We start from the raw sequence: 18,759 nt of genomic DNA on the forward strand, positions 1-18,759 counted from the left end.
CACCCCATTCCCCTCCCCCCCACCCCATTCCCCTCCCCCCCACCCCATTCCCCTCCCCTCCACCCCACCCCATTCCCCTCCCCTCCACCCCATTCCCCTCCCCTCCACCCCATTCCCCTCCCCTCCACCCCATTCCCCTCCCCTCCACCCCATTCCCCTCCCCTCCACCCCATTCCCCTCCCCTCCCCTCCACCCCATTCCCCTCCACCCCATTCCCCTCCCCTCCACCCCATTCCCCTCCCCTCCACCCCATTCCCCTCCCCTCCACCCCATTCCCCTCCCCTCTGTACCCTCTCTCACTTCCCCTTCTGCCCCTCTCCCTCACCTCCCCCCTTGCCTCTCTTGCCCGTACCTCTCTCCTGCCTTTCTCCCCCTTTCTAAATATTCCTGTCATGAAGCGACGATCTGCGTTGCCCGGCAACGCCGGGAGCTTTTGATAGTTATAATTTTATGCAGTTTCGTGATAAAAATAGGAAAAATAATATAGATAAGAAAGATTAATTATTGTATAGAAAAAGAAAAGAATATATATAGAAGAGAAAATTGGTATTCTTAATCTTAGTGCCAGGAAAATCGACAGGTTGTTTGCACCATGGGACATGGGACGACATTCACGGCTGATTGGGAGAGGGTCGGTGGTGACCGTCAGGGAAAAAAGCCAATTTAGCTCAGAAAGAATCGATTCAGCGTATTAACTATTATAACAAGTGAATCCTCTTGGATTGCGCTGAGGTTCGGGCTTGGAATTTCTAGGAGGAAGTATAATTTGTATGCAATGAAAGTACATGTAATATGGGATCGAGTAAGATCGAGTAAGCTTCACCAGTGCGCGTGCGCGAATTTACGTCACGTTGGCAGCGAGAAGGCGTTCCCCAACACGAACCAATCAGGAACTGCCACGCCCACTTATATGATCTCAGAATTCCTGTGACAGGAATTAGCGTTACTCTGGCTGGAAGTCATTCGCTAGAGGCGCTTCCTCAGCGCCAATCACCAGTGCGCGTGCGCGAATTTACGTCACGTCGGCAGCGAGAAGGCGTTCCCCAACACGAACCAATCAGGAACTGCCACGCCCACTTATATGATCTCAGAATTCCTGTGACAGGAATTAGCGTTACACTGGCTGGAAGTCAATCGCTAGAGGCGCTTCCTCAGCGCCAATAATAGAGATCGCGTAGACCACAGAATAACTGACCAGAGCCTTCTTCTTCCTCTTTCAGGTTTTATGGCGTTTTCAGAGCAGCTAGACTCTATACACACCACGCGCCTTAACTTGGGTCAAAGAAGGAGCCTCCCTATCAGTATCACCACAGAATAACTGACCAGAGCCTTCTTCTTCCTCTTTCAAGTTTTATGGCGTTTTCAGAGCAGCTAGACTCTATACACACCACGCGCCTTAACTTGGGTGAAAGAAGGAGCCTCCCTATCACGTGAAGGCACGAAGTAAAGGTGGCAGTGCCCAAGCCCTAGCATCGAGAGAGCCACCTGGTGTTTGCGGGAAAGCCGTGGGTGGGAGCCGAACACAGGGAAGGAGGGGGAGGGGGTCACCACCGGATTCATCCTGCAACATATGGATTTGGGCCAGAATTTACGGAGCAGAGCCTAAATCTACAGTAATCTATATAAACCCCAAGGGAAAGAGCCTAGATCTACTGTAATCTATATAAACCTCAAACGAAAGAGGCTAGATCTACTGTAATCTATATACACCCGAAAGACCTGACCCTTCCTGTCGCTTGACATTTGTCCTTCCGTGAAGAGTGGGCGAGCGATCGCTGGCATCACGGACAGCCCTGAACAAATAACAAATTCCTGCTCGAACCTACAGAAGCCACGACTGCCAGTCCGCAGCGGATTCGAAGCCATATGTTGCTTACGATTGCAGAAGAAGAAGAAGAAGAAGATATAACCACTGAGAGCCCCTCCCCATTTTTCCATCAGTCATGACGAATCTGCAGCACATAATATACCTTTTTGTTTTACCCTCAAAATGAATAAGAATATACCGCACTGTATTTCCACAACCTCCTGACGTCAGGGTTGTTTGTCGTCAGGATTGCAGTGGATGGCTCATGTACATTGACGTGATTTAGTGTCGTTGCTTGATGTACACAGGCTTTTGGCGGTTCTGTTCCGCGGTCACACAGAAACCCTCCTTGCAATGGAGGAGAGAGTCTCCATGAACGGCCCACGAACTGTAGTTTGGGCGCCATCTTTGTGTGAGTAAGCGGCGCCTGTCGATCTTCGTCCTTTAAAGCTGTTTACGTGAGTTTGCTCGTTTTCATCCATCTCTATCCGTGTCCTGCACTGGTTTTTTCCCCACCATTAGATTGTGTATGTATTATCTGTGTATATGTGTTATTTATGGTTGAATCGATGCTCGGACGATTTGTGGTGCATTTGTCGCCTCAGCTCTCTCTCTCCTCTAGCTTTTTTTCCCCCTCTTCGTTCATTCCCTTGCTTATTGTGGTTTCAAATTTTAAACGTGTTTGAGTAAGGTTACACGATTGCTCTGCTTGTCGTCTCAGCTGCTGTGTCGTGCTGAAATAATAATAATAATAATACTAGTACCCGACTGCAAAGCCGCAATGAGCCGGCGAAGCCAAAGCCTCTTGTCACTATTTTACCCATCACTATGGCATCAGTGATCAGTAGGTTAGGTAGTTGGTAGTAAGTTGGTAGTAAGTAGGTACCGTAGGTGTAGTAGGTGTAGTAGGTACCATTTGCATTCTGGATGAGATTAAAATTGATAAAATTTACTTCTTGATTAATTCGGTGAATTCCGTCTCAACTTCGGATATTTCTGGCCGTGAAAAACTATCCCCGACGGCCGCGAGATTTCTAAAAAATAATTCTTCGTCAATTTTAGAATATTTGACCCCGTTTTCACCCTCCGAAACGCGTAATAAGCTTAAAATTTTTTTTTTCAAATGCTCGAATCTCATTGGTTCCGGTGTTTGGTGACGATTTTCGTTGAAGATAACGAGGTTGGTCTTCACGTATTTTAATTACAAATTAGAGGTTCATCAGATTGTGAATCAAAGACTGGTGAAACAAACTCCTATTGAATTTTTTCGCAATTTTTTTATGCATACTTCCGCATCCGGAAGATGGCGGCCTCAATTGAGCGATTTGGTTTTTGAAATATTTTTTCAAATGCTCGAATCTCATTGGTTCCGGTGTTTGGTGACTATTTTCGTTGAAGATAACCAGGCCCGTGCGGGCCGAGGTTGGTCTTAAAGTATTTTAATTATCAATTAGAGGTGCATAAGATGGTGAATCAAACAAAGACGGGTGAAACAACCTCTTATTGAACTTTTTTTCAATTTGTTATGCATACTTCCGCATCCGCAAGATGGCGGCCTCCATTGAGCGATTTGGTGCGTCAAAGCTTCAAAATTCTCAAGGGATCCAGCAAAATCTGGCTTTTCAACATAATACGTACGCGTTCATTCACAACACCGGCTTCGCCGGCTAATATTATTAGTAATAATAAATAAAAATTATTTATTTCTTTTTGGTGACGTCATCTTTGATTCCTAATCAAGTGAAAAAAAAAAAAAAAATTTTTTTTTCGATCTTATGGTTTGTTGATTCTTTCTTTGCGTTGTTTGTTTTTCTTCACGTTGCACTCTTGTATGAAAATGCTCGATCGATGCATTGAGCGTCCACACGGCTTAGGGATATTTCTAGAACGATGTGATATTAATACTAGGTAATAATAACTGTGGTGGAAAATAAATGTGTGACATGAAGAGTACTTCCTTAACGACCCCAATAATGGCCACATTCTGGGGTCGGGTGTGGCTGGGGGAGGTTGGGGTGGAGGGTAGGCATGGCCTAAGTACTTTTTAAAAAACCAAAAAAAAAAAACCAGAGTCTAGGCTCGTGGAAGAGGTAGAAGAAAAGGAATAGTAGACCAACAGAGAGAGACAGACAGACAGAGAGACAGACACACCAACAGCGGGTTGGGGATGGGGTGGAGGGGAGTTATGGCCCAAGTCCTTAAAAAAAAAAAAAAATTATATGCAGAGTCGAGGCTCGTGGAAGAGGTAAAAGAAAAGGAATAGTAGACAAACAGAGAGACACAGAGACACAGACACACCAACAGCGAGGTTGAGGGACAAAATAGAGGGAGACTTGGACAAATATTTGGTGTGACGAGGACTGAGAGGTATGGTGGGGCGTGTGACGTGGGCATGGTGGATATAGAAGCAAACTCAGGAATGCAAAACTGGAAATTTGGAGGAAACTGGGCTTGGGGTGGGAAGGGGACGGGGGAGGGAGGGGGGTGGAGGTGGACTTAGGGTAGGAAAGATCATAGTTTCGGATTGGGGATTGTGGTGAACAGCTGTCTTGAAGTTGAAGACCTGGAGGGAAGAATGAAATTGAAGAGGATGTGTAAGTTGGTTCCATAAGAGGGACAAAAGAGTGCAGATGAGCAGTGATCCTGGATTTTGGGAGTTTCATCCAGAAGGAGGTTGGACTGTGTGCGTCCTACAGAAACCTGTGGAGGATAGTGTGGGGACAAAGGATGGAAAGAGCAGAGGGTGCAAGACCAGGATTGAGGTGGTATGAGGTGCACAAACCACTGAGCTACCCTACCAGTCCAAGCAACAATGAATTTTATGATAGATCCTCACCATGACTGCAATGACTATTTCAAGATGTGGGAATGCTTATTACCTCCACCCACCAAAGGTCCAAAAACGATATCTCAAAAGGTTGTGGACGGATTCAAATGAAATTTGGTCGACCGGTTGGGTGTGTGATAAGGACGAAATGATTCGATTTTGGTGAAGATCTGAATACGAGAGTTATTTAATTTTTTAAAAAGTGATTCTTCACCATTGAGAGATGGGACCAAAAACTATATATAGCATGATATTTCAAAAAGTTTTGGATGAGTCATGACTAAACTTGGTGTATGAATTGGGTAGGTGACAATAACAGAATGATTAAATCTTGGTTCAGGTCCAAATCCAGATCCGACCTATCATTGGGTTACAAAATGTAAAGTAATCAGCATGGTGGAGGTATGCGCCCTACCGAATGCCATTCTAGTTTCTTAACCCCACTCAGGCTGGTGGGGAGAGAGGTGGGGTGGGAAGTGATGGGGGCTCTTCCATGAGAAGAGGAAAAAAAACAAAAACAGACATTCCAAAAACTTGAAGCTCTGCCTTACTCTTTGCTCCCACGCATAGATCATACATGATGCACTTAAGAGCGTGTAACTCTCCATCAGTGATTGTAATGTATGCTGGCTGGATAGTCGAGAGGCCTCTGAGCTGTCTCGCCTGGTTTTGAATCTCGGCCTGATTAATTAATGTGTCCGTCGTGCCTAGGATGTACGTTAAACGGGCGTCCCATATGCAGGCATTGTTTGGTGACATTTAAGATCCCACGGTGTCCTTCGCGAAGAGTAGGCGAGTTATCGCCGGCACACTAAAGACATCGCTGCTCTCACCAATAGGGGGCACCTCATCTGCAGTATTGCTGCATCCCTGCATGAACTGATGGAAACCCGCAGCCATGTAATGCATACAAATGAGCGAAGGAATGAATTTCTTATAATTCCCCAAACCTCAGTGGCAGTGGCCTGTACTATGCGAGTGCATTGTGTAAATATTTGCTGGTGACTTTAAAAGGTTGCTGTTTTATGTGTTTGTTCATTTGCTCACCACTTGCCACCACCGAACTTGCTTTCTAATGATGCACAACCTTTGCACCATACGTATCATGCATTCACTCACGTGCGTTTGTTTCTTGTTTCTTACTGCTATTTTATTATCAAAATCTTAAACCATTTTTATGTTTTCTGCAGGCGTGATGGAGGATGCAGTCTTGAAGGTCAATGCTTCGAACGAGGAAACTATTTGGGTTGAACCATTTAAACAAGGTGAGCAAGTTGCAGCTACCGAGTTATTTGCCTACCCATACCCGGAGGTAGTCGGAGGGGCCAAGTCCGGATTGAGCGTCTGAACATAGTGAGCCGTGTTGATGGTTTCCCCTTTGGGCAGGAAATCAACCGGTATGCGTTCCTTGGCATCTCAGAAGAAGGTTCCCTTAACTTTGTCGGTGGACGGTTCTCTCTTGACCTTATTTTTGGAGATGTGGAGTGATGCTATTCCATGCTTTGCTGCGTAGTTTCTGGGTCGAAATGGCGGAAGCAGCTTCCATCACCAGTCACGGTATGGGACAGGAATTCATCGCTCTCGGCAGCACGTCGTGAAAGCAATTGTGATGAGTGATGACACATCCATGCGTGTGTTTTGTTTCTCCGGAAGCAAACGGGGAAACCAACAAGAAAATAAAAAAACTTTCCGATATCCCAAAGTCGCCATCATCTGTACGGCATGGTGTCTTATGTCAAGCTGCGCTGCGATGCCCCTAACCGTAACCCTTCGGTCCTCACTGATGACCGCAAAACTTGAAAAAATTAATGAAAAGATGATTTTTTTTTTAATCTGACAAAAAATTGAGTTTCTGAACTGCTCTTGGAAAAAAAACAAAAATTGAAGTAAAAAAGAAAAACTGCTCTCCCCTCTCCTGCCTCACACCAAGCTCGGCTTCACGCGGTTGAAATCGAAGCATTCAGAATCGTTGGCATTTCCTGCGATGAAACTGATTGAGGGCATTTCTCTCTCACCGCAGGCAGGTACAGTGCATTCAGAAAGTATTCAGACCCCTTCACTTTTTTCACATTTTGTTATGTTGCTGCCTTATGCTAAAATCGTTTAAATTCATTTTTCCCTCATAAATCTACACTCAATGCCCCATAATGACAAAGAGAAAACAGGATTTTAGAAAGTTTTGCAAATTTATTAAAAAGAAAAAACTGAAATATCACATTTACATAAGTATTCAGACCCTTTGCTATGACACTTGAAATTTAGCTCAGGTGCCTCCCATTTCTCTTGATCATCTTGGAGATGTTTCTACACCTTGATTGGAGTCCACCTGTGGTAAATTCAATTGATTGGACATGATTTGGAAAGACACACACCTGTCTATATAAGGTCTCACAGCTGACAATGCATATCAGAGCAAAAACCAAGCCATGATGTCGAAGGAACTGCCTGCAGAGCTCAGAGACAGGATTGTGTCGAGGCACAGATTTGGGGAAGCCGACAAAAAAATTTCTGCTGCATTGAAGGTTCCCAAGAGCACAGTGGCCTCCATAATCCTTAAATGGAAGAAGTTTGGAACAACCAGGACTCTTCCGAGAGCTGGCCGCCCGGCCAAACTGAGCAATCGGGGGAGAAGGACCTTGGTAAGAGAGGTGACCAAGAACCCGATGGTCACTTTGGCTGAGCTCCAGAGATCCTGTGTGGAGATGGCAGAAACTTCCAGAAGGACAACCATCACTGCAACACTCCACCGATCTGGGCTTTATGGCAGAGTGGCCAGACGGAAGCCTCTCCTCGGTGAAAGACACATGAAAGCCCGGTTTGGAGTTTGCAAAAAATCACCTAAAGGACTCTCAGACTGTGAGAAACAACATTCTATGGGCTTTCATGTGTCTTTCACTGAGGAGAGGCTTCCGTCTGGCCACTCTGCCATAAAGCCCAGATCGGTGGAGTGTTGCAGTGATGGTTGTCCTTCTGGAAGTTTCTCCCATCTCCACACAGGATCTCTGGAGCTCAGCCAAAGTGACCATCGGGTTCTTGGTCACCTCTTACCAAGGTCCTTCCCCTCCCGATTGCTCAGTTTGGCCGGGCGGCCAGCTCCAGGAAGAGTCCTGGTTGTTCCAAACGTCTTCCATTTAGGAATTCTGGAGGCCACTGTGCTCTTGGGAACCTTCAATGCAGCAGAAATTTTTATGTCGGCTTCCCCAAATCTGTGCCTCGACACAATCCTGTCTCTGAGCTCTGCAGGCAGTTCCTTCGACATCATGGCTTGGTTTTTGCTCTGATATGCATTGTCAGCTGTGAGACCTTATATAGACAGGTGTGTGCCTTTCCAAATCATGTCCAATCAATTGAATTTACCACAGGTGGACTCCAATCGAGGTGCAGAAACATCTCAAAGATCAAGAGAAATGGGAGGCACCTGAGCTAAATTTCAAGTGTCATAGCAAAGGGTATGAATACTTATGTAAATGTGATATTTCAGTTTTTTCTTTTTAATAAATTTGCAAAACTTTCTAAAATCCTGTTTTCTCTCTGTCATTATGGGGTATTGAGTGCAGATTGATGAGGGAAAAAATGAATTTAAACGATTTCAGCATAAGGCTGCAACATAACAAAATGTGAAAAAAGTGAAGGGGTCTGAATACTTTCTGAATGCACTGTAGGTGGTCTTTTTGTCTTCTACCGACTCCTCTCTGGCCTTGCTCCCTCCCCCCCCCCCCCCCCCCCCTGCTCTGTCTGTGCTCTGTCTCCCAAATATTTCTGCAGGTCGCACAAGATCTGCCTGCAACCCTCTTCTGGTGAAACTGCCAAAATCTAGGCTCTCTGCTCACCTTCACTCCTTCATTCCTCTTTTCCTCCACCTCTGGAACAAACTCCCTCACTCTCTTCAATCCCACTCCTCCCTCCAGGTCTTTAAAACAGCTGTTCACCACCATCTCTTATATTCACCCATCCAAAACCTTAAACTTTTCTACCAACTTTAAAACACTCCAAATCCACCTCTTTAAATCCCCAACTTCTTTTTTGAAGTTCCTAGAAGTGTTCATTTGCTTTATATCGTGTACCCATCCCTCCTCCCCCCAGCCCTCCCCCTTCCACAGATCTACCGACGTCCCTGTTCTCTTCTGTTGTTGTGCTTGTGTACTTCCCTCCCTCCCCCCTTTTGTCTCCCGCTCCCTTCATTACATGTTTTATGTGTCTGTGCATCTTTTCATGTTCAATGTGTTAGCTCTTACACGAGCCTCGATTCAGTATTAAAGAAAAAAAATAGAAGCTTCTAAGCACACTGTTCCCTCTCCTCCCCCTTGTCCTCAGAGCAATCTCCTCAGAACAACCTCTTCATTACTTCTGCCACCAAAGGTGGATGGAGGATATGTTTCACCCTGTCTGTTTGTCTGTCCGTTTGTTTGTTTGTGAACAAAATATCTCAAAAAGTTGTGGATTGATTCGGACGAAATTTGGCAGAGATGTAGTGTATGTCACAAAGATGACATGGTTAGACTTTGGTGAAGATTCGGATCCGGCTACGAGAATTTTTCAAAGTGATTCTTTACCATTGGGAAATAGGGTCAAAAACGATACATAGCAGGATATTTCAAAAAGTTGTGGATGGATTTGGACGACATTTGATGGACCGATTGGGTGTTTGACAAGGAAGAATAGATTCGATTTTGGTGAAGATCTGAATATGGATTTGGATATGAGAATTATTTAATTTTTTAAGTGATTCTTCACCATTGAGTGATATGGCCAACCAGGCGGAGGTATGCTCTCTACTGAGTGCCGTTCTAGTTTATCATGCAATCCTCTTCCTTCTCAGAAGTCTTGCAATCCTCTCAGGACTGTTAAGCTCTCCTCAGATCTGTTCCCGCTCTCCTTCAGCACCGAACCGAGAGCTACTGGCTCCTCCCTCGTTTCCCTTGACAACCCATCGTCCCTCCGGGCATTGGCCTCCACCCACTTCCAGGGGACGATCTTAGCTCCACCCCACCCTCTCTCCTTGCCTTGCAGAATCCCTTTGCTTTCTGCTTCGCTCTTCTGGGCTCATGTGAACTCTAACCCGGCGCACCTGGCGGATGGTTCCAGGGAAGTTTTACACACACAATTAATTAACTTGATCCCTCTCTATCTAATACCAGCACGACCCTCCTTATCGTGCACATTCAAACACAATCCGCTGACAAGTCCCCTACTTCATTACATTGAGATTTGCCTCATACTCGCACACAGACCATGCTACTCTATGCAATTCTATCTCTTCTAAGGTAATTTCTAACACTCCCCTCCCCATAAACCTAACAATACAAAGTGGCATCTTCCTTTAAAGGATGCATCATATTTGGTTTTTTTATTGGTTTTTTTTTTTACATATTTGAACAGGGAGCCATTGTTTACTGTTTTTATTTTTTTAACTGGGGAAGCATGCACTGGTCAGAGATGCACAGTTGTACGCTTCCACACCTTGCCTCAACCCAGCCATTGACTAAATGTTAAATTGCTCTTCAGGTGAACTGGTCGTGAAGCTTGATGACCGTGCTCCTTTAGTTCAAGATGTGCCAACGTACTGCTGTGAGGTTCAACCCTTTATCAAAGAGGAACCGGAAGACAGAACCCCACCTTTCCTGATCGGTGAGGAACAGCTGTGTTTGGTACGATTTCTGTTTTTGCTGCTAAGGTAGCAAACGTGCCGATTGAGTGATTTTCATTTGATACAGGTAAGGGTAAAAAAAATAATCTGTATTTAAAGGGTCCCTAAATTTTTCTGGGGTCACTCACCTTTTACAGCTCATTAGGTGTGCGCACAACTTATTATAGTGTCCAATCCATTGATTATCCACCAACATCACAATGTCAGCACAGACGGTTGGGATAACTTCTACTATTTAATGTCCATGCGTCGTTGGCGCCGTCTCTATTCAACGTCTCAAACTACGAGCCAAGACGAGGACTACCTCGTTTAATGTAGACCGATTGTATTTTTATTTACCGTGTGCTCTGCAAAGCTCAATTGTGAAGTTCTGCTTCTTGTTAAAATACAACAAAATAATTTGCATACACATTATGAATTGGTTCGAAATATCCAAGCGAGGCCTATTCTGACCGATTCATTCTTGAAAATTGTTGTTTTTGGAGCAGTTGGTGGTAAGAGTTGCTTGGTATTTCAGACTTAAGTTACAACTTATTGATTAGTTTATTCTTTGAATTTTTTATTTTATATTTATATATGTAAGGCTTGTAGTGGAGCTGCCACATACACAATATATAGATGAATTTGCATGACACAACACAAGACTGTTAGACAAGACAAACACAGCCACTGAACTTGGGGGAAGTGCCGTCACTTCCAAGGGCACTCTGGGTACTGGTGATGTCACAACAGCGGTGCAGCTTTGTTGCCACACTCAGCGGGGCATTTCCTAAGGAAGAATTGCCTCCTCCTTATGGATGCCAACCTATGGGGATTGTTTGTACTATTAACCTTTCAAATGCTGGGTGACAAGCAAGGAAGCAGCACGTACCTTTGGTATGACTCAGCCAGGATTTGAACCGTTCTTTGAGTTTTTGCTTTTCCAAATATCTCCAAAAATCCAAATAGCTAACAATCTCGAAAAAGAAAAAGGATTCACCTGGTTTTGGTTTAGCCATGTGCACATGAGCCATTCCCGGGAGCCACACCTTCTCCTCCCACCCGCTACCCATCTGAATTTCATAATTGGTAGCATTTAGTGGTTGAAATTGGTCTAGTAAATACGTAGTTGTCACTTACAAGGTGTTTCAAAAAGAGTGATATAACTTTAAACGTTTATTTACAAAGAAACAGAAACCTCAGGAATGTGAACCAAACATTTCTTTAAAGCTTATGACATGGTATTTTCTATCACTCATTGCTATTGCAGTAAGTCACTGCTAGAGTTAGTGAGAGGCCAAGGTCTGAAATTGGCATTTACACAAAATCCTTGTAATTGACGTTCTCAATGTGTGCCCCTCCGCGGTTCAGATAGGCATTGATCCTGACTCCAAAGTCTGTCCAACTTTCCTGTAGGTCTCATGTGGCACTGCCTGGAGGTAGCCTGACCCCTCCTGCTTCAGATCATCCAGTGTGGCAGGGTGGTTGACGTAGACAGAGCGGTACCCAGGGCAACGAGGAGGTTTCTGAAGAGCTGCTGCAGGAAAGTGATTGTGTCACCAGCTGTATGCAGGGATGCACCATCCTGCATAAATCAGGTCATGCTGAGCTGGTTTGGGGTGACCTTTTGGGCTAGATCAGTGGTTTTTGACCTTTTTAAAGGCGCCGAACCCTAACAAAACCCACCGAACACTCGCGGAACCCCTCAAATTTGACAAAAAAAATTAAGAAGAATTGCATCTTAATGCGTTTTCTGTTCTTCTTTTTGGGAGGCGATCTGGGAAATGCGTGGTTTTGTTTTGGCAAGGGCCACCCTCAAATCATTTTCGCATGCAAGCCTCCTCCTTTTCTTTGTTTTAATGTCCATCAGTTTCGAAATCGCATGCTCGCAGAGATACGTTGTAAAGAATGGCGTGAGGATCTCAAGAGCAATTTTAGCGATGTGAGGATACCCTTCCATTTGGTGGCACCAAAACGTTGAGAGCGTTGTTGTGCCGAAGAGTTGTTGTTGAGTCTGGCTCTGCTGAAGTTTGATGAGGTCATCGAGGTATTGGTCGTTGACATCTGCTGTTGCAATGTCGAAAGTAAACAGCTGCCGCACCCATGCTGGGTATTGCTCTTGGTCGGGGAAGTAGCCGTCAAATTACTTTCCCAGCTCATCCAAGTGCGTGGCAATCACTTGCTTCAGCTCTCCCCCGGTACAGCAGTGCCTCCAACTTCAGACTCGGCTTTGATCCCGCTCACGCACTCGTCCAGTAGCGAAAAGTTCGCGAAGTTGTCGTTCTCTGTTCGCCGCCACCACAACGGTAACTTCTTTCGGAAAGCGCTCAGCTTTTCTTCAGATTCGATGACATTCACTCCACCGCCCTGCATCTGGCAATTGGGATGATTGAGTGCGTCGAAGATGTCAGCCAAGTACGCCAAGGCGAGGATGAACTCTGACTCTTTGCAGATGCGATGATTCAGAGCTCGGCTTTGCACGTAATTCACAGTTTCAACGACGATTTTCAGAACATTGGCCAGTTTTGGAGGCAGGGTTTTTGATGCCAGCGCGTGTCTGTGCAGGACGCAGTGCGTGACGATGATGTGTGGTGCATCGGCCTTCATCAGCGCTCCAAAACTGGAGTTGCATCCCAGCATGGCTGGAGCTCCGTCCGAGCAAACTGCAGACACCATGTTCCATGAGAGGCCGTTGCTTCTGAAGAAGTTGTCCACAAGCTTTTTCACGTCAGCTGCCTTCGTCGTTGTTGTGAGAGGCTTGCAGAACAGAAAGTCTTCCTTTATCTCGTCTCCTTTGACATAAGATTTGCGCAAATAAGATGAGCTGGCTCAAATTTGAAACGTCAGTGGTCTCGTCGAGTTGAAGGCAGAATTTTGTTGGGCTCGCGACTAAATCTGCAACTACCTGGGTGAGGATGTCGTCGCTCATGTCGATTCTGCATCTGATGGCATCATTTAAGAGTGGAACGAGAGACGACTTGCTTTCAGCAGCTTTTTCCAGCATGATGTTGGCCATCTTCAACGTGGCTGGTTTGATGAGTGTCTCGCCAACGGTGTGCGGTTTGCCCTGCTTTGCGATCAGGTACGCAACTTCATACGACGCGGTGAGGATCGGTTTGTCAATTGGAACGAAGCCGAGAGTGGGCAAGGTAGCACCTGCGTCGAATCGGACTCTCTTCAATTTGAATTCATCCAGCGTTGCGTCTTTATAATGCCCCTCGCCGTGCAGTTTTTGAAGTGTTCCCGTAGTTTTGCTGGTGCTAGGCTGGAGTTGCTCAACTTGACATTGCAAAGCATGCATTGAGGACGCTGACTTCCGCCCCGTTCCATCAAACACGTGAACCCGTACCACACGTAATCCTCCGACCACTTCCTTTTTTTGCCCGGCATACTGCAAAAAAAAAAGAAAAAAGCAACAAACTGATCTTAATTGAGTTCAGGCAAATAATTATATGACAAAAATTAAAAAAGGAACATGTGAAATATAATCAGTACCCCTCTGAAAACTGAGAAATTTTAACGAAGAAAACATAACTTAAAGTTACGATGATGGGATTTATTATCTACTCAACTCTGTCACCTCAAATCCCATTTTAATATTACATAGAAAACTGTGAATTGTTAGTTTTGAATTACGACCAAAGGAGTTATATCACCTCCACCTAATTTTCTGAGTAATTCAATCATATTTTATAATCACCATCCACTTTTGACTTTAATATAACTCTGAACCCGCCTTGCATATCCACAAACATTTCCAACTTACTTTTCAATTGATCAGTAACTCCAAAGTAAGGCGCGACCAATGACGCACGGCACACAGCAAGCTAATCGAGGCTATTCACTGGAATTTCCGAACACCTGCAAAGTCTAAAATCCAGTAAGTAAGTAAGCAAGTAGGCACCATCAACAGAATAATTCGCAAGTTGCTCATTGATTCAACTTACTACAGTCAGTGTGAAACAACTTATCTTGAACACAGACCAGAGAAACCATGAATGGGATGGGAATACAATTACAAATAACATTTCCATTCGTTCGTAACATACATAGCAAAATATTAGTAATAAGCGTAATTACACATAGATTCAAAATTGATACAAAAAAACAAACAAAAAAAAACATTGCAATGTGTTTCGGAGGACCGCCGCCGAAGCCATGAGACTGGATCACTGAACCCCTGGGGTTCGGTCGAACCCAGGTTAAGAACCACGGGGCTAGATCATTATGGAACTTCTGGAGCACGGCCCGGTAGCGCTCACTGTTGATCGTCGCCGTCCTGCTGTTGCCATTCTCAAACCAGTAAGGTCCCAGCATTCCCCATCTGACATTGAAGGTGCAGAAGCATGTGACCTTAGGCCCTTTCAGGTACCTCTCAGTGGTCACCTCAGGTGGTTCTGCCCCCCCCCCTCCTTGTTGTTGTGGTTTATTGAGATGCTCCCCCTCCCTCTTCCTTAATGGTATGGACCTCAAACATCCGGGGCCTTCGCTCAAACCTGATTGGTCTCTCGATACAGGTTGCTTCTGACGAAACACATAATCTGCGTAACAGAAACTTTCCTCCTTCAAGATGTCCGATTCCTTAATATCTCTTCCTGGAGATAATATCTCTTCATTAATATCTCTTCCTGGAGTTCCCAACTCCCTCCCCCGGTATGACAGACCTGAGCCTCGTCCCTGTGGTGGGGTTGCTATCTTTATCAAAAAGTCTTCCTCACTCTCCTTGCACTGCCCTCCCTCCACTCTACCCCCCAGGAGTACCTCTGGCTACGACTTCCTCTCCGCTCCCACCTTTTGATCATATGTGTTTTGTTCCGTCCTCCAAACTATGATGACTCCATTTACATGTCGCTGTCTGACGACATGGACCAACCTCTATCCACTCATCCCAACTCTCTCTTCCTCATATGTGGCGACTTCAACTGTCATCATGCCAGCTGGCTGGGTGTGGCTACCTCTCTCACCAGCCGTGGCATCTCAGCAAAGGACTTCTGCGACTCGTTGGGACTGACACAATGTCAATTTCCCGACCCGGATCTCAGCATCTTCTCTTCTAGACTTGGTTATGACAAGCTTCCCTGCAAATGTCTGCTGCTCTTGTTCGACTCCAATCGGTTCTTCTGATCGTGTGCTTGTTAAAGTGGACATCTCTGGCCATTCACAGAAAGCCCCCTCAGCGTTGACGAGTCTGGCATTTCACTCAGTCCGATTGGCATGGTCTTCAAGCAGCCATCAATCATCTGGACAGGTCTCCCATCTCTACTGGCTCTGACATCAACTCTTCCTGGTAATTCTTCCAAAGTAAACTGCTCTCTCTCATGCACAGATTTATCCCATCTCGTCTTCAGGTGTCGTACCCTTCCTCCCGTCCATGGTACACTGAATCTTGTGGTGAGGCAGTTGCCCTGAGACAACTTGCCTTTGCCTCTAGGAAGGCTAATCCAATTAAAGGAAATCTCAGTTCCTTCCACCATGCTCGGAACAAGTGTGTGTCTACCCTCAGGAAAGCCAGGAAACAACATCTCTCCACTCTCAAGACTGAACTCTCAAACCTGTCTACTTCCTCCAAATCCTGGTGTCGTCGGGTCAAATCCGTTTCTTGGTGTTTGTTCCCCCTCCATCCCCTCCCTCACCTCAAATGGCTACACAGTTGACACCGCACGTGACAAAGCCGAATGCATCAACTCTGTGTTTGCCTCAAAATCTTGTGTCCCAAACACATCTCTCTCAGTACCCACCTTACCCAGTCGGATCCAGCTGCTCCTGGACTCTGTGACCTTCTCTCCTGACAAAGTCTGAAGGTCTGTGACCTTCTCTCCTGACAATTCTGCAACTGGTCCTGACGGCATCAGCCCACGGGTCCTAAAATCATGTGCTTCCGCTCTTTCACTCCCTCTTTCTGTTCTCTTCACCCTCTCTTTTGCTCAAGGTCATCTGCCATCTGCTTGGAAATCAGCCAACATCACCGCTTTGCACAAAAAAGGTGCAAAAACAGATCCCAGCAACTACAGACCAATCAGCCTTCTCCCAATTATCAGCAAAGTCATGGAATCCATCATTGCTTCAGATATGAAATCTTTCCTCTTCTCCAATGGCTTGATCTCTGATCATCAATTTGGTTTCAGACCTGGTCACTCTACTCTGGACATGCTGCTTCTGCTTTCTCAACAATGGATGGAGGTCCTCAACGCCAAACAGGAAATTAGAGCCGTCTCCCTTGACATTTCACGTGCCTTCGATACGGTCTGGCACCCCGCTCTGCTCACCAAACTCTCCTCCTATGTTATCAATGGAAATCTCCGCGAATGGTTTGCAGACTTCCTCTCTGGTCGTAGTGAACGTGTGGCCCTGAATGGATTTCTCTCATCTCCCCTTCCTGTTCAGGCTGGAGTTCCCTAAGGCAGTGTTCTTTGCTCTGTGCTTTTTCTGGTCTTCATCAATGATCTCACCAACTCTCTGGAAAATCCTCTCCATCTCTTTACTGTTGACTCCACTCTCTGCTGCTGCATTCCTCATCCCTCAGATCGGCAGTCTGCAGCCTCCTCACTCTCTGCAGACCTGGACAAAATCAGACTGGTCAAACAAGTGGAACATGTCTTTCAATCCTGACAAATCTCACTCTAACTATGTCTCTCTGAAAAACCCGACTGGACAACCCTCCCATCTACTTTCTGAACAATCCTCTCCAAGAAGTTCTGTCACTCAAGCTTTTGGGTCTCACTATCTGCTATGATCTTTCCTGGGAAAACCACTTTTCCAAGCTGGCGTCCAAAGCCAGTCGCCGACTGGGCATCCTTCGTCGTGCGAACTCCTTTCTGGGCACTTCTGACCTCCTCCCCACATACAATGCTTTAATCCGCAGCTCAATGTAATACTGCTCTCCCCTTTGGGCTGGTGCTCCTGCCTCACACCTAGCTCAGTTTCACACGGTTGAAACCAAAGCATTCAGAATCATTGGAATCTCCCGCGATGAAGCTGATTGTGAGGGCTTCCGACACTCTGGAAAACTCACTCACCGCAGGCGCCAGGCAGGTTGGTGGTCTTTGTCTTCTACCGACTCCTATCCGGCCTAGCTCCCCCAGCTATATCTGTGCTTTGCCACAGTTGCAGAATCACTCTGATTTAAAAAAAGAAAAAAGAAAAGCTGATAAGTGTTTGACCATCAAAGTCTGAACAATTTGTATGATTGTAAATTGCATTGAAGTGGGCTTTCCCGTTTAACTTTCTTATCCGATTCCGCCTGGCCCATGTATGTCCATTATCAGCTCATGTCCTTGTAATCCGCACTGAAGTATCAAGCCGATGTTTACTCGTGTCTTTGGCCTGAATGTGATTTGTGTGCAAGCTCCACCATAATGATCAATGGAAACAAAAGAAATAGTCAGAAAAGTGTGGCATTTTGTCAGTCACAAAAAGTACGTTTTTGAAATATCGAACGAAACAATTCGTCATCTGAAACTTGCCAATTATACAAGCTCTGCTGCGACTAACATATGACTAATGCGACGGCCCTTTATGTTCATATTTGTGTTGCTTAGGGTGTAACAAAACGTAACATTGGTCACAGAATGCTGAGCTAGTACTTTGGGTTCTGATCAAAATCGCAAGATGGCGATGCATATTATCTACAATATATCGAGAGAGGGGGAAGGTCGGGAGCTGAAGAAACAATGTAGAGAGGGATAGGTGTCTGGAGGTGGTCTGTTGGTATTGAACGAACTTTGGTGATCTTCCGTCAGGTGGTAGGCTCAACACTTGCCGAAATCCATTTCCCAGCTGAGCTTTCATAATATCACCCAAGCAGTACTTCGGAGGTACAACAAGCATGGATTAGAAATCATAGCTGGTAGAATGGAACAAGGTTGTCGAGGTTACCAGCTGCACGCGTTGCGACACCTGCTCACTGTGAATATTTACAATGAATTCCCATTTCTACCAATACACACTTGAAAAAGAATTGCTAATTTCAGGGGTGACATCTACGATTCCCCCCCCCCCCCCCCCGTCGTCGATGGGGTTGCTGGTGTATGTATACATGTATTTATAAATACATGTGTATGTATATTGTCGCGTCGACCCCGTAGTGAAGACCTCAGGGCGACGGATGACCAAACGAGCTTTACTCCGAGGCGTATACCCAACTTGGCGGTAGTGATACACGCGGGGTGGGCGGTAGCAAGGGCTTACCTGGACGGAGTTCACTGGGCTTCCTCGAAACCACCACAAATAAACGAGACAGAACACGAGATAACATGCAACAGATAATGGGTTTATTAAAATAATGCAAGGGAACAGTGAAAGGTAAGGTAAACTAAAATTCCGAAATGAGGGACCCTCCACTCGGACTCAGACACGAACAAGGGAAAAATGAAAGTAAAAAGAAATGTCAGACGTCGTGTAGCCACTTAGCCCCGGTCTCAACTCGGGTTTGTTGGCGTCACAGGTCCCGCGTCTCTGCGCGGGAAAACGTGTGTTGGTGTGAAGTCACGTCCACAGCCA

General features: G+C 45.6%; 1 protein-coding gene across 1 annotated transcript in view; it reads left to right on the plus strand.

The window, feature by feature from the left end:
* The first annotated feature begins 1,981 nt into the window (after window positions 1–1,981).
* LOC137427582 (uncharacterized) overlaps window positions 1,982–18,759 on the plus strand; it is a 168,817-nt gene continuing 152,039 nt past the window's right edge. Inside the window, exons 1-3 of the mRNA XM_078777284.1 lie at window positions 1,982–2,219; window positions 5,825–5,899; window positions 10,140–10,262. Of these exons, the coding sequence (XP_078633410.1) occupies window positions 2,162–2,219; window positions 5,825–5,899; window positions 10,140–10,262 (256 nt within the window). The 5' untranslated portion in view covers window positions 1,982–2,161. The remainder of the gene's footprint in view (window positions 2,220–5,824; window positions 5,900–10,139; window positions 10,263–18,759) is intronic.

This window comes from Myxine glutinosa, chromosome 5 (genome assembly GCF_964187855.1).
Source record: "Myxine glutinosa chromosome 5, kmMyxGlut1.1, whole genome shotgun sequence".
NCBI classification, from domain to species: Eukaryota; Metazoa; Chordata; class Myxini; order Myxiniformes; family Myxinidae; genus Myxine; species Myxine glutinosa.